Raw genomic sequence first — 16544 nt, forward strand, 5'->3', positions numbered from 1 at the left:
TGGCTGTCTGCAACCTCTGCCTCCCAGGCTCAAGTGATTCGCTTGCCTTAACCTCCTGAGTAGCTGGAATGACAGGTGTGTGCCAGCACACCCGGCTAATTTTTGTATTTTTAGTAGAGATGGGGTTTCACCATGTTGGCCAGGCTGGTCTCAAACTCCAGACCTCAAGTGATCCGCCTGCCTTGGCTTCCCAAAGTGCTGGGATTACAGGCATGAGCCACTGTGATTGACCTATGTTTAGCTTTTTGAGGACCATCAAACTGTTGCCACAGCAGCTGCACAGTTTGCATTCCCCCCAGCAACGTGTAAAGGTTCTGATTTCTCCACATCCTTACCAATGCTCGTTATTGTCTGTTTTTTTATTTTCTCCATCTTAGTGAGCTTAATGAGGTTTCCCATTTTTGTTTTGATTTGCATTTCTTTGACGACTGATGATGTTGAATATCTTTTGCTGTGCTTATGCGTCATTTTTAGACCTTCTTTGGATAAATGCCTCTTCAAATCCTTTGCTCATTTTAAAATTGGGTTATTTGTCTTTTCATCATTGAGTTCTAAGGGTTTTTGTTTTTGTTTTTTGAGACAGAGCCTCGCTTTGTCTGGAATGCAGTGGCATGATCTTAGCTTACTGCAACCTCCGCTTTCTAGGTTCAAGCAATTCTCCTGCCTCAGCCTCCTGAGCAACTGGGACTACAGGCATGCACCACCATGCCCAGCTAATTTTTGTATTTTTGGTAGAAACAAAGTTTCACCGTGTTGGCCAGGCTGGTCTTGAACTCCTGACCTCAAGTGATCCACCCACCTCGGCCTCCCAAAGTGCTGGGATTACAGGCGTGAGCCACCGCACCTGGCCTGCATTCTAATGATTTTTAATATATTCCAGATGCAAGTCTATTATTAGATGCATGATTTACAAATATACTACTTATCTTTGCAATAAGTTTGCATCTCAAAGTATTGTCTTAAGCAAAGAGTCAAACCCAAAGGAAATCTGTCTGATCACATTTATATAAAACTCTAGAAAAGGCAAAGCAATAGTGATAGTGATAGAAGGTGGACTTGTGGTTGTCTGGGACTGTGGTGGGAAACGGACACAGTGGGACTCTGGGGTGATGGGAATGTGATGTTTTCTTGATTGTGATAGTAGTTACACTATTGGAGGCGTGTGTTGTAACTCACTGAATTATATGCTAAAATTGATGGGATTTTATTCCATGCGAAATATTTCAGTAAAACTGATCTGAAAAATGCTGGTGTCTGACTGTAGGCAGCCCCTCCATGTGGGCAGTATCATTCTATTCTCCTTCCCAGTGACTGTGAGCATTCGTCACTCTCTCCTGGGCCTCTGCTCAGTTTCACACTGCTTTCTCTTAGCAGGTTCTTTCTGCCAGAATATTGACACCTTCAGGCGTGGTCCTCCTCAACTTCTCTTTCCTCATCTACACATTTATTTTCCCGTTTTTATTTCTTTTCTAGCCTGACACTGGAGTATTCCTGGCCTTCTTGAACCTTTGTCATTGAACATATCTGGTGGAACTTCTGTATAATATCTCCCTCTCTCTTGGTTCTTGGCCCTCAGTTTGTAAATATGAACAGATCTGCCCCATATTCTTCTGACTACCATCTTGTGGTAGCTCCTGTCACATCCCCAACACTTAACTTCCTTCCCTTGAATCTCATTGTCTTAAGATTGCTTTTGTCAAGACCATGGATGCCCATGAGAGCTGATCTTGTGGCTGGTTTTCCGCCTCATCATACTCCTCCTCTCCTCGCCGGGACCCTCCCGCCTGGCTTTCCACATGTCAGTGTGCTGTAGTCTTTCTTTTCCTCCTCCTCGCCTCTGTTGCCTCCTACGGGTTCCATCTGTACTGTGATTCTCACACTCTCCTGGCAGATCTGTGCTGAAGTCTTAGCTACCCTGAAATGTATTTCTCCAGACAAGTCCCCTTCACCGAGCTCTCCACCCTGTCCTCTCTACTTGGATGTGCACCTGCACGTCAGATTTGGCATTTCTGATCTACAAATGTCTTCATCTTCTCTAACTTGGCTTGTCCTCCTGTGTTGTACTTGCCACCTAGTGCCACCAGTGACCCTGCCAGTCATCCACGGTAGAACTTGGGAGTCATCTTTGATTCTTCCCCTTCCTGCATCTGCTCTGATATTTCCTGAATTGCCACATCCTCTCTTTGCTTCTGTTTCAGCCACTGCTTGCTGGGATTCATGCGGGAGCCATGGAGCCTCCCTTTTGCTGATCTTTTCCTCGGCTGTCCGTCTTCCACATGGCTCACAAAATGATCTGTTTAAATTCAGGTCTGATCTCATCATTCCCCTGTTTAGAATTTCTCAGTCACTCTCTTCATCTGTAGCAGTGATTTGAATTCCACGTATCTGTTAAAAAAAAAAAGTTGGAAGACTACTGTTGTGTTGCCAACTCTTAATTTTTCTAAGTAAGAATATTGGAAGAAAAAGGAATTCACCGTCTACCATCTTTTCATTAAATAAGCACATTTCAACACTTAAAAAAAGGCGCAATTTCGAATGGAAGATAAAAAGACCACAGTGCTGTGGCTAAGTGTGTAGAGTCCACTCAGCCACTCACCTGGTTGGCTGTGGTGGGTACTTAGTAAGCTCCTCTATAAGATGGGGACGTTAACAGTGGCTACTCATAGAGTTGTGAGGATTATATCGAGTATGCATCCTTAGGGCACGGCCTGGGTACACAGCCTTCGAAACTATCAGAATACATGACAGGTATTCCCCCAAGAAGGGAAGGTGACCACAGTACACGACAGTTTCCTCCTTGGACTGGTGGCAGCTTTTTGTAAAGAGATCCTGTCACTGCACGATGGAGCCCAGGTTCCAGCAGGGCAGCTGAAGTCGCCTCTGGCCTACCTGCCTTTTCATCCTGGGCTCCAGGCCTATAAAGTGGAATGGATCACTTTTCTTTGTTCAGTTTAAAACCTTTAGATACTTCAGTATACGTGCATAGCAGTTTCCATCTTCGGAGTGATGATCACACTTAACATTATTTGTGATTAATTGCATTTTAACAGCCTTTCAAATCTTTATTTAGGCAAATGTGTACAGAATACTGATATATGTCATAACATTTCACGAATTTTGAAGGCATGACTATTAGTGGTATCTGACAATTCTAGGGTCTACGTGTTTTCCTTTCCCTTGACTGTTAGAGTAGAAAACCGTGGGCCTGCAGGGTGCATTTGGTGATTCCATAGCTTGGAGGGCTTGGTCAAAAGCACAGACTGCTGGGGCCAAGGACTGTGGTGGTGACAGTTTCTTGGGGACCACACTTTGAGCTTCACCCACCTTGGATGACCAAGGAAGCATTTCTGCGTCCTCAGCCCCCGGACCTGTGCTCCACTGTGTCCTCTCGGGGGCTCCCTGAGAGACTGGGGCAACGTTTTGTCGCCAAGAAGAATGTGAGCTTCTCGAAGTCAGGAAATTTGAAGGGTTGTTCTGTGTTCCTTTTTTCTAGCACAGGCGTCACCCATGAATGAATATTGGCCAAATCGAGCTTCCGTTTCCCTTCCTTGAAATTGCCAAAATGCAGAGTACTTGCCCTTCACCGTTTTCCACTTGGTAATGAAGTGGATCAGTTCTGCTTCAGCAATGATACTTTGTGAAACTTGCATTTATATTCATTTGCATTTTAAATGAGCAGCCAAGAGACACTTTGGGAGCAGTGGCACCAACAGTCTCAAAATCATTTAATCATAGTTTTGTATGGTATATTTAATTAGCTTATACATCCCACAGGAATATGACCGAGTGGATTTTAGAGATTAGGTTAGACCCTGTCAGATGATCCTGTCTCGTGGTACATGTTAGAGAGCTTTGAAAGAGTTTTCAATCAACATATTACATGAAAAGGAATACTGGATTTTATTGAATCCTTTGAGTACTGTGGCATGTTGGGTTTGATTTAGCAGTTGGAATATTACAAGGAAAGTTCATTTAAACGAATTCACAGCTGTAGAAAAAAGGTTTGGGTTTAAAGATATAACCAAGAGTGAGACTGCAGATTTTTAAGCAGTGAAATATTAGAAAACAATGAATAAATAAATAAATGCTTCTTTAAGAGGGGCTAAATTATTTCTTATTTTGTTTCAGAAACCAGGAAGAGATTGTTTTCTTTGGATTTCAAACGTCGTTATAGTGTAGTTGTTTCTTAGCTTCCTTAAGGTGCCCCTTGAGTGCCTGAAATAATTCACTGAAATCGGTGACTCTAAAGCGTCAAAGATCTTTTCTGTCTGGAGTAGCCACCATGCAGCTTCAGTGAGGGCTTCCCATTGAAGTCCCCCTTGAGGACGTGCCTGACAGGTTTTCCATGGACTTTTTTGTTGTTGTAGTATGTAGTATGGGTGCCAGCCTCCACTCTTCACCCGTAATACAGGCCTGGTAGATAGATCGGTGAGAACACCTACTGCTTGTTCTGAAAGTTACGCTTGGGGGTGTCAAGCTGCTTGGAGATGAGGCCAAAGGCTCACCCTGCGTGGCTGTAGCAGAAGTCCAGCCAGTGCTCCCAGCACCACCCATTTGGGAAACAGGCCCAGTAGTGTGGCCAGGCAGGTGTCCACACCACTGACCCAGCTCCAAGATTGCAGCCTCCTGGAGGTTTTTTTTTTTTTTTTTTTTTCAAAAAAAGCAAAAACAAAACAAAGGTTGTCAAGAGTGGCCAGAGGACTAGAGATTGTCATAGGGGACAACGGGGTGCCACCGCTCATGGATTGTGACATGTCAGGGAGATAGCCCTGCGGCGTGCTTGTCTGGGTCAGGTTTGGTGGCATTCTGCATTCAGCAAAGCCCTGCATGCTATATCCATCTGTCAATGATGACTGCAGAACACGTTTTTCAGTAGGAAATGATGAGGAGATTTGGGGAAAGATGAGCTAAAAGTGAAAATCTTTCACATAAGAGGATATTTTTGCATAGAGACAATCATCAATTTCTACCCAAACAGTATCTATTATTTAATGATTCTGCCTGGAAGCAAAGGGGTAAGCTGAATCTTTCAGAGGTCTTTCCCAGTCCTAAATTATTTTCTTGACCTACAAAGCAGGCAAAATTTCAGTCACAATTGGTGAAATTGCTACGCAGTGACATGAAAAAAGCAATTGATCATAAGCATTTGCTTGTTAATTAAGTTTACTTACTCTCCTTAGAGATAGAATGTACATATGGTTCTAGCTCTAGATATGTCACAATTTATTTGACTTTTGTTTTTTATTTTTAATGTTAAGTATTTGGGCTAAGATTTAAAAAACTGATTAAAGAAAGCTGAGGAGGAAATAAATGGGACATTAATTACAATATTTTATACGCTGTCTCTAAGCAGCAGACACTTCACTTGTTTAGTTTGAGTGTTAATTTTGTTTTTATGAATAGGCAAGGACACATTACTGTAACCCTCCTGTGTAGTTACTGCTGTGATGAGATGAACCACGTGCTATTTTAGAATCTCAGGGAAAGTTAGCAACACTGCTGATGACGCTTTTCATGGACGAACAAGTCTTGATGTGTTTTTTCCCAGTTGGAAGTATATTGATAACTACCTTCATGTGTGTGGTGTTTATACAGGGCTGTGTGTGTGTGTGTGTGTGTGTGTGTGTATATGTATAGGGTTATGTAGATAGATAGCATAGAAATTAACTTCTCATACATATATGCTTTTATCCTGTTAAAACATTTAACAAGTTTCTAAAGGATTTATCCTAGAATACCTTTTAGTACCAAGATTCCCTGGTATATTTAAATAAAGACATATGTCCAACTTTCCAATCTATCCGTCTTCTTCAATTTAAAATGTCTCATGTAAAGTCCATCCATATGTCCCTCTGGTGTTGCATTTCTGTCTCCAGCCACTTTCTCATGTGGCAGGGGTGGGATTTGTTGATGTGACCAGGCCCTTAGGACAGCACCTCTGACTCCTCCTGCACCTGGGTAGCGAATGCACACCAGGTCCTGACCCTAAGGATTAAAGACGACGTCAGGGAGCTCATCCTGGATTGGCTTTAGAAGGCTAGATTAGGAGCCATCCAGGAGGGAAGCAAGCTTGTCTCTGCACAGGCTCGGAGCTGCCTGTGGAGTCGGGTGGTGGAGGGTGGCTGGTGGGGAAGGTAGCTGCATGGTCAGCAAATTAGAAAGGGCCAGTGTTTTCGGCGTTAAACCAGAGGTAGCATGTTTGATGTTATTGAGCTGCTCAGAAGGATTTAGGGGACACTTTAATTATGGCACCTGTTTACTTCAAGGATCTTTTAGCTGCATGTTGTAGGGCTGGGGATAGTGATGACAAAGATGTCCACAGGAACAAAAGCAGCGGTTTCTGTTGTTTTCTTTTGAAGTGGGATGGGAGTGAAGTAGGGCTGCCCAATTACTTGTGGTGTCATGGGTGTAAGCCATCGTCATGGGCTGCACATGCCCCTGGGAGACAGGAGGCCCTGTACCCTTCTCTATGAACTTCTTTACTTCTGGGGAAAGCCTGTTGCTGTTGCCGCCTGCTCTGGCCCGGGAGGCTGACTCGTTTGCTATGCAAGGCCCAGGCTCTCTGGGTGCTGGTGCCTGTTGCAAAATAAGAAGCAATGGTGGCAAAATGTCCACCTCCCTAAATTAAACCACAAAGGTTAGGACCAAACTATTAAAAATATGATCTTTGAGTGGTATGGTCTTGTTTTTGAGTGTATTTTGGCATTGTGTTCAAACCAAAGTTTATTCCAGCCAATTTAATGTACTATTTTCTAATAACAACTCTGTTTTAAACCTTCCCATCCATATCAAACACAATGATGTTGAGGTTAAGAGGGACCCTTTCTCTAAATGAAAATATGATACTTATTCTATATAATTTTGGAGGGCCCAAAGATGTGGAATCAATGTATTTGTAAGAAATGTATTAAACAATCTTCATTTGATAAACAGTACCTTACAATCCTAATGCTATCTATCAAAGTTGAATGAGAGCAGTTTCAGCATCAACTCTTGAACGGTAGCTAAACTAACAAGAGAGTACCCAAATGTGCTCTAAAGGGAGCAGCACCGGCTGATGTTCTGCCGAGTCTGTGAGTGTCCAGGACCCAACTACAGGGAGATAACAGGCAGGTGCTCTGTACCCAAGCCCTCACATGGTGACCTGCCTCCCTCCTGGGGGCCCACTGTCCCCCGGGGGCTTTCAGGCCCTGTGGGTTTTGGGCAGAGTCCCAGCAGCCTAAGGGCCATTTGGGAAAGGCTGAAACTTGGCTTCACAGTCAGCCAGCTTCTGTCCGAAGTGGTCATTTTCTTCCTGGAACTCCTGGAGCGCGCTGTCAGTGGGTCCGGCAGCCATCCAGTCTTCCTGGGCCCTTTCTTATGGAAGAGGATCTCCCTCTGAAAACTAGAAGTGTCTTCCTCCAATTCCTAGTGGTTACAGGTCTGACACATGCAGTTTAAGTACTAGTGCACCTTGCGAGGTCTCTGCTCGAGGTCCAGGCAGTAGGTGTCCTCCTGTGTGAACTCCTACTGAGGCCCCATCATGGGTTCTCAGTGCAGTTCAGGCAGAGCAGGAAGCTTCAGCTGCAGCTTTGCGAGCTCCTTCCCCAGCTGTGCCCTTGTGCCCTGCAGAGAGGCCTGCTCACCCATCAGACTTTGGATTTGTGCTGTGCGTTCTTTACTCCTTTGGAATTCTTCCCACAGTTGCTTATCTGTTGCTCCAGTATTTCCTTCAGGACATTTGAAGGATGCACCTAAGTCAGCATCACCATCCACATTCTTTGGAGGAACTTGTAACCGGGATGCTAGCGGACCACCATATCCTGCTTCCCTGTTCCCCTCCATTTCCAAGTCTCCATCTTTCACGTGGTCTCTACTGCTTTCCAGCAGATGCAGGATGCTTGGAGAGGTGTGAGATAGGGAGGTCATTCACCTCACTCCAGCATTCATGGCTTGTTCCATCGTTGTCTGTGCTTGCTCCGGCCTTTTCATCTTCCCCTTCTTGTCTGCAAGCATTGCTTCCATCTCACAATTTCTTGGTCGGGCAGCTCTGCAGGTTGCCAGTGGTCAGTGCTGTCATTCAGATCATCTGTGCTTTGCCCCAGAAGATCTTCTCCATCGTGCTGTGAAGCATGTGGGACCTGCTTTGTTCAGTCACTTGGGGAAATCCAGGAGGCCTGCTTGTCTGTGCTCTTTCAGAAGCTCACCTAGGTCCTGGTAGGAAGACCTGCTTGTTTCATTTGGAACTTTCAAGCAGGGGGTTTGGAGTGATCGAGGACTGGCCTCTGGCGCGGGCAACATTAGGCCACCACCAGCTTGGGGTGCTAGCCGCATCTTGGATCTGGCCGTTCTGTGGACCTCACCCTGGGCTGAATACCTTTGAGCCGACTCTTCTTTTCTTCCCACTGTGCGTCATGAATGTGAAGGCCACCACAGCAGTGCATGCCCAGATCACACAAGGTTTCCATAGGTTCACTGGCACTAGTTCCAGGATTCTGTACATCACTAGTACTGCTGCCTACAGGGGGCCCAGCAGCAGCTGAGTAGCCATTGTGTGGTGGGCGGCAGGCCCTCCGTGGCTGCCAAGGGCTCTGCCTCCACTTGCTAGTGGCCTGTGGGCCACAACTGACCACTCGGAACCCTGTGGAGGGTACTATCGCTAACACAAACAAGGGCTGCCATGACAGATGTGTGAGAATTAATATAGTACTATACATAAAACGCTTAAAAGAGTGTCTAGCTAAGATATGTTAGCTAATATATCATCGTGATCCTCAACAACAACAAAATAATAGTAACCTAATACACCGTTATGGCTCACTGGAACATGTCCCTGTTTTGTGCATTTCTCACTCACAGAGACTTGGAAAGGCAAAGGCACTTACCAAAGGGGGCTCTGCTGTTCTGCAGCCACCTCCTCACATACATGGAGCCTTGGAGAGCAGGGGCCTGGAGGGGAATGACAGAGAAGTCATGTCAATTTTAGGTTTTCCAGTACATATAATAGAAATGTTTACACAGTACTGTAGTTTATTAGGTGTGTAATGACATTACATCTGAAACACAAGGTACATCCCTTAATCAAAAATACTTTAGTGTAAAAAAATGCCATGATCTCTTGAGTCTACAGTGAGTTGGAATCATTTGGCTGGCGGAGGGTCTTGCTAATGGTTGCTGACTGATAAGGGTGGTGGTTGCTGGAGGTTGGGGTGGCTGTGGTAGTTTCAGGAAACTGGACAACATTCAAGTTTGTCACATCAGTTCACTCTTCCTTTTATGAAAGATTTCTCTGTAGCCTACGATGCTATTTGATAGCAGTTTACCTACAGTAGAAATGTCTTATGAAGTTGGAGTTAATCTCAAACCCTGCCACTGCTTTATCAACTAAACTTATGTCCTATTCTAAATCCTTTGCTTTTATTTTGACATCTTTGACAGCATCTTCACCAGGAGTAGATTCCATCTCAAAAAGCTGCTTTCTTTGCTTGTCCATAACAAGTATTTCCTCATTTATTCAGGATTTATCATGAAGTTGCAGCAATTTGGTCACATCTTCAGGCTCCACTTCTAATTCTGGTTCTCTTGGGATTTCCACCACATCTGCAGTGACTTCCTCCACTGAAGTCTTGAACCCCCTCAAAGCCATTCACGAGAGTTGGAATCAAGCGAGTCTTCCAAGCTCCTGTTAAAGTTGATGTTTTGACCTCCTCCCATGAATCATGAATGGTCTTTTTTTTTTTTTTTTTTTTTTTTTGAGACGGAGTCTCGCTCTGTCACCCAGGCTGGAGTGCAGTGGCCGGATCTCAGCTCACTGCAAGCTCCGCCTCCCGGGTTCACGCCATTCTCCTGCCTCAGCCTCCCGAGTAGCTGGGACTACAGGCGTCCGCCACATTGCCCGGCTAGTTTTTTGTATTTTTTAGTAGAGACGGGGTTTCACCGTGTTAGCCAGGATAGTCTTGATCTCCTGACCTCGTGATCCACCCGTCTCGGCCTCCCAAAGTGCTGGGATTACAGGCTTGAGCCACCGCGCCCGGCCATGAATGGTCTTAATGGCATCTAGAGTAGTGAATTCTGTCCGGAAGGTTTTCAATATACTTAGCCCAGATGCATCAGAGGAGTCATTTTCTATGGCAGTTCTAGCCTGATGAAATGTATTTCTTTAATAATAAGACTTGAGTGTCAAAATTACTCCTTGATCCATTTTGGGATGAGGAATGAATGTTGTGTCAGCAGGCATGAAGACAACATTCATTCCCTTGTATATTGACATACAAGGGCTGGTCCCTCTGCAGGCTCTCGGGAGGATCCTGACCTGTCCAGCCTCGAGTATCTGAGGCCCTGTCATGCTGCATCACTGCCTCCTTTCTCCAAATTTCGAGGACCCTGTGATTCCCTTGGGCTTGTCTGAATAATCCAGGATAGGATTATTATTTGGAGATCAGCTGACTGGCAGCCTTCATTGAATTTTGCCACATAATGCAGCATGTTCACAGGTTCTGGAGAGGAGGATGTGGACAGCTTTGGGAGGTCATTGTCCTGCCTACCACAAAGCTCTTATTATGTGGTTAGTCTTTTCAACCTGTTAACTTACGTTTTTCTGGTATCAGCTGTTTTTGGCTAATGAGATGTTCCTACACTTTATTTGATATTCTTTGTCACTTTCCTCAAACATGCCCCTCAACAGGTAGTGATACCATTTTTCTCCAGTTGGAGCTGAAGTTGGCCTTTGAAGGTGGATTCAAGAACTTGGTAACTGCATTTATGCTTACAGTTTCAGGGAGTCCTGGGCTGTAATCTAAAGGTCCTACTGGTGCAGGCCTTCATCTTTACTGGTTGGTGTTGAAAGAAAGGGAGCGAATGGTGGCTCCAAGCCTTCTTTCTGGGCTGCTTTGTGCTTCACTTGTTATGGATGCAGGTCCTGGGCTTGGAATTAATTGCAAACAAGTCTTGGACTTCTCAGAAGTGGTGGAAGGCTGTCAGATGCTCTTTTCACCCAACACAGTTTAAGCAGCTGAGTTGTATTTCATCCACTGAAAGGAAAATCTTGTTCTTGAGCTTCAAAATGTGAACCGCTCAGGGAAGTCTTAGGGCCAAGATCTCACAGGTGGACAATCATCAGGCACTGATAAGATCTTAGATAGTAGCTCCTTGTTGAAATTTCTGGCTCCTGCATTCAGATTAGCCTGGTTCTGGTTGCTCACCGTCCACTGTTGACACCTGCGTTTGTTTTCTCAGGTCCGGGCCCACCAGCTGGTCTTGCCACCTTGCGACGTAGTGATCAAAGCCGTTGCTGATTATGTACGCAACATTCAGGACACCTCTGACTTGGATGCCATAGCTAAAGATGTTTTCCAGCATTCACAGGTAAAAAAAAAAAAAAAAAACCAGATTCATGGGATACGACTTTGCATAGTAGTGTGGCCAGGTTTGGAAGAAGGGGACTTGTGGGTGCAAGCTGACTGGATGGGTCTGAGAGCTCTTGCTCAGGCCACTGGAAGAAAGCTGCAGGTTGCAAGGCCGAGGCTGAGGTAGCCTGGTCATGGTCCCTGCCAGCCAGGAAGTCTCAGCTGCTTCACCCAGCTTTTCCAGCCTGAATAGAAGGAGGGAGATTCAGTTAGACAGTTGGTGAGGTCTGCTGCTCATAAGTTCTCGAGCTTAATAGAATCTGTATTTCAGAGTTTTCAGAATATGGACTGTATCAAGTCAGTCATATGGCATTATAAATCTCTGATTTGTCTGTTTTCTTCAGGTGATGGTCAGGGATTTTCTTCTTTTTTGGGGAAGTAGGTATGCCAACAAGTTGGCATCAGTAGAGTAGGCAAGGCTCTGTGAAACTCCTGCCGTGTCTCTGGAGAGCTGAAATCTGGCCAGGCACGGTGGCTCACGCCTGTAATCCCAACACTCTAGGAGGCCGAGGCGGGCGGATCACCAGGTCAGGAGTTTGAGACCAGCCTAGCCAACGTGGTGAAACCCTGTCTCTACTAAAAATACAAAAATTAGCCAGGCGTGGTGGCAGGCGCCTGTAATGCCAGCTACTTCGGATGCTGAGCCAGGAGAATCGCTTGAAACCGGAAGGCAGAGGCTGCAGTGAGCGGAGATCACGCCACTGCCCTCCAGCCTGGGTGAAAGAGTGAAACTCCGTCTCAAAAAAAAAAAAAAAAGCTGAAACCCTGGGTAGGCACATCCCCAGTCTGTCACTGCCCTCCGTTCCCTTGGTGCAGATGGCTTGAGATTCGTCTCCGGGCAGGACCAGAGACCGAGCAGAGTGGAAGTCAGAGAAGTCCTAGAGCTAGAACCCAGGGCCCTGACTACCACGTTGGAGTTCTGCTCTTATAACTACATTGCTTTAAAAGAGTTCACATTTGGTTTGATTCTTTTGTAATAATCTCTGGATTTTCCCTGAAAGTTTTAACGTCATTCTAAATTCTTCTCTTGAAAAGCTGCAGAATATTATACATGTGCTGAATTATAAAAACATTGTGATACACATGACCAGTGGCACACTCATTTATGAAGGTTTTCCTGCCTTTATTTCAGTCTAGAACAGATGACAAAGTTATTCGATTTAAGAGAGCAATTGGATATTATTCAGCGACTAGTAAGCCTATGTCATTTCATCCACCACATTACTTAGGTAAGTAAATAAAAGCCTGTGATCAATATTGACCATGTGATAATCCAAATAGGTTTAAATATTCACCATATAGTCTTGTAGATTTATGTTTCTGAAACATGATTTTCTGTAGTTATGCCAGTAAGTATAGCCAAGGTTCCTGGGCAGACTCAGTAGCAATCCCTGAAAATATTGAGGAGGAAGAGAACTTAACAGCCTTCGTAGGATGAAGAAGAATCAGAATCAGAGGGCATCGTGCAGATGAGGCAGCAGGTCGAGGGGATGTTGATGTCTTGGCAGCTCTGAGATATCTGCTTCTAAATACAGAATTGCCTGAGGACATAGAAGAGCCTCCACAACTGCAAGTGACTTCATAAATGCAGTATATTTGTAGTTTCTCTTTTCTTGACCTCTGCCTTTTTTTTTTTTTTGAGACGGAGTCTCGCTTTGTTGCCCAGGCTGGAGTGCAGTGGCGCAGTCTCGGCTCACTGCAAAGCTCCGCCTCCCGGGTTCACGCCACTCTCCTGCCTCAGCCTCCTGAGTAGCTGGGACTACAGGTGCCCGCCACCATGCCCGGCTAATTTTTTGTATTTTTGTAGAGACGGGGTTTCACCATGTTAGCCAGGATAGTCTTGATCTCCTGACCTCGTGATCTGCCCACCTCGGCCTCCCAAAGTGCTGGGATTGCAGGTGTGAGCCACTGCACCTGACCTTTTTTTTTTTTTTTTTAATTCTTTTTTGTTGTTGAGCAGAGTCTTGCACTGTCGCCCACACTACTCCCAGGAGTGCAGTAGTGTGATCTCGGTTCACTGCAACCTCTGCCTCCCAGGCTCAAGTGATATTTGTGCCCCAACCTCCTGAGTAGCTGGGATTACAGGCATGCGCCACCACGCCCAGCTAATTTTTGTGTTTTTAGTAGCGATGAGGTTTCACCATGTTGGCCAGGCTGATCTCGAACTCCTAGCCTCAAGTGATCTGCCCATCTCAGCCTCCCAAAATGCTGGATTACAGGCATGAGCTACCACGTTCGGCCTGTGGAAGATCAAAAGTTAATTCAGAGATTTGAAATTGGGAAAAAAAAATATTTATAAGCTGTTAGCCTGAAGCCTGCTTCATAATGACCATCTTGTGGAGGTTATAAAGCACTAAATCGTAAGTAGAAGTATGAGGAATAGACCCCAACTCTCGTTTAAATTGTGTTGTTCGCTTCATATAAGTTAACAAAAGAATGAATGCATGTACAAGAGACTCTTACTGGAAGGAGACTTTTTGTTTATTTGAGAAGACTAATTCCAAAATTGAAAGTGGCCTTAGGAGCTGCACCTTTCATTTATTCAAGCATGGTGTCTGCTGTGTGCTATTGGAGATCTGGGCATTGGAGATCAGAGGCATGGCACTGGCTTTGGCTGCCTATGTATGTGGCTGGGTGGTAGACAGGGAAACGTGGCCTGTGCTGATGCCCTGTAATAAAGGAGGTACGGCTTGTAACTTGGAGATGGGCATGGGTGGAGGCCAGGGCTGCTTGGCCCTGGCCTCTCCACTGGGAGGTCAGTAAATGGCAGCAGCCTCCCGGTGGGGCTCTTGGCTGCTCTCTCGCTCCCCTGCAATCCATTTTCTTCCCAACAGCCAAAGTAATGTTTAAAAATGGCAATTGGACTGTGCTACTCCCATGCTTAGAATTCCCCACTGGCTTTCCATCAGACTTGGAATAAATTCCCCACTGCTTACCCTGCTTCCTCCCCATGATCTGAGACTGCTGGCTCCTCACTCCTGAGCGCAGCCGCCTTTCTTGCCTTGCATGAACTGAGGTAGCTTCTGCCCTGGGCCTCTGGGCCAGCTTTTGTGCCTGGAGGGCTCCTTTCTCTGATCGGCTTGTGTTTGTGCCCTTCTGATTTGTGAGATCCAGGCTGTCATGTTCTCCAAGGTCTGCCTGGCTTTAAATCTCTGCACATTCCTTGGCTTCTCTTTTTCACCACTACCACCCCTTCCCCCGTCATTCCCCACATTGTGAAGTCTGGGGTAATGAGGGCCTATTAGTCACCTTTATTTTACTTATCCCCAGTGGATAAATATTTGACTGAATGAATTGATCCACTTGGTTTTTAAATCAAGAGAGTAAAGTGATGAGATGTGTTTTAGGATTAGTTTTGGAAAAGGGGGCACAGAGCATCGGCAGGAGGGAGACTAGCTGTATGCCGTTTCATCAGTTAGGGTGAGGCATTATGGGACCAGATCGTGGTGTGTCTGCTGTATACCCTGCATACAGAAGATGTCTAATAATTGATTGTGGCGATGATGGGGAGCATGAACGTTGCCACCTGTGGCCTACTGCCTCCTGACCTTGGGCTCCCTATTTTATTAGAATGGGGTCTTTATGTGAATATTAAAAGAGAAGGAATATGTAAAGTGCTTTAGTGAAGTACTTGTTCAATCATTCAATGCCCTTTTAGATCATTCTGCCTATGAGAATAACAGATACTGTCTGATAGTAGATACTGTCATTATTCTTCTCGTTGGCAGAATGCCTTCAACAGGCACGGAATGACTGGGCATTAGAATGAGCAGTGAGGAGCCTGAAAGGAGCACTCAGAGGTGGGGCTGGCAGCCTCCTGTGTTTCGCTGACATTGTGCTCCTGTGGGACAATCTGTATGGCAGGTGTGGTTTAGAAAGTCCTTAGAGTGTACTTGGGACTAGAAAATCTGCTTGGGAGACAATTAGGAAGATAAGTATGGAGAAAGGCAGCACACTTAACATTGCATTGATCTGGGCTCATGATAACAATCATGAAGATGTTTTGAATAGGCAAGGTGAGTTAAGTTTGAATATCTTAAAAATATGTTCTGCCAAGTGCTTTTGTGTTCTTATCAAATTATTAAGATTTTAGGTAAGTATTTTAGAGATGAAGTTTACTCAAAATTTAGTTTCACTTTCATTTTCACTACTGGGTGGCTTATGGAGAACAGGAAAGTAACTGGTAGAGTCTGGGATGTTTGGGATGATAGTTGCAGGCAGCTTAGTGTAGGCATGAACTGCCTGTAAATCCTCCTGTACAGCTTTCCCTGATGCTTCTGGGTGTTGCAGAAATGCGGGTTGTATGTGAAGGGACTAACAAAAGTACAGGCACAGAATGACAGCCAGGCAGGAAGTTTGGGCAGTGTAGAATTTTAAGATGACTGGTATGCAGTCTGGAATGGCAGGAGGCAAGCTTGGAGAGAGGCTTCAGGCAAGATTGGGAAGGACGTTTTGTTTCAAGCTACATACACACAATTTGAAACTAGCAGAAATGGATTCTTGTAAAAATAACTTTAGCTTTTTTCTGATAACTCTGAAGAAACATAAGTTATATTAGCTCTCATTGATTTTTTTCCCCCTGCATACTACTGGAATCCTACCAGTGAAACTAACAGGATGAAGACTGGAACCTAAGTTGAAAGTCTAGAAGGAACAACATGGAGTCGGTGGGACCCTTTCTGGCACCCCAAGTTAGAACCCACGATACATTTTTCGTAGAAATATTTTTATAGGTAATAGATAGGTCCTAAGTGGTGTTTGGTGATCTGTCATAGAATCCAACCACAGTCCATTATGTTATTCTACAGGAAGATAATTCAGAATTTTGAATAACCAATGTGGGGATATCACTTTCTTGTTATATTAGAATTTGTCTTATTAATCATTCAGAAATTGGAACGTGTGTAGAGTTTTGGAGAAGTTTTAGGGTAATTGTATGATCCGCTTAGAGAGCATGGCTATAGGGGAAAACATGGGGTGAGTTGATCTAACCAGAGGTTTCTAAACTTGGCTGGAATTTTAGATTCCACCTCGAAACTGCTCTTTCAGCATCTTCATGGGGCCTTAGGAATTTATATTTTTTTAAAAAGGAATGTTCCTAGTTAGATACCAGTTGGCCTGGCTTTTAGGAACCACCACTCATCCTCTGTGCCTTTCCTT

At 44.9% G+C, this 16544-nt stretch overlaps 2 protein-coding genes across 8 annotated transcripts in view; one reads left to right on the forward strand and one right to left on the reverse strand.

The window, feature by feature from the left end:
• Positions 1-16544, reverse strand: part of NINJ1 (ninjurin 1) — an 868176-nt gene that overhangs the window by 361335 nt on the left and 490297 nt on the right. The gene's annotated exons all lie outside the window — the stretch shown is intronic.
• Positions 1-16544, forward strand: part of LOC126937819 (constitutive coactivator of PPAR-gamma-like protein 1) — a 115162-nt gene that overhangs the window by 35164 nt on the left and 63454 nt on the right. For all 5 annotated transcript variants that reach the window (XR_007719861.1, XM_050761575.1, XM_050761577.1 and 2 more), the window contains exons 4-5: positions 11215-11343; positions 12517-12613. Coding sequence is in view for 4 of the 5 variants with exons in the window: in XM_050761575.1 (XP_050617532.1) it covers positions 11215-11343; positions 12517-12613 (226 nt within the window). In the remaining variant the exon portion in view is untranslated. The remainder of the gene's footprint in view (positions 1-11214; positions 11344-12516; positions 12614-16544) is intronic.

This window comes from Macaca thibetana, chromosome 15 (genome assembly GCF_024542745.1).
Source record: "Macaca thibetana thibetana isolate TM-01 chromosome 15, ASM2454274v1, whole genome shotgun sequence".
Lineage (NCBI taxonomy): Eukaryota > Metazoa > Chordata > Mammalia > Primates > Cercopithecidae > Macaca > Macaca thibetana.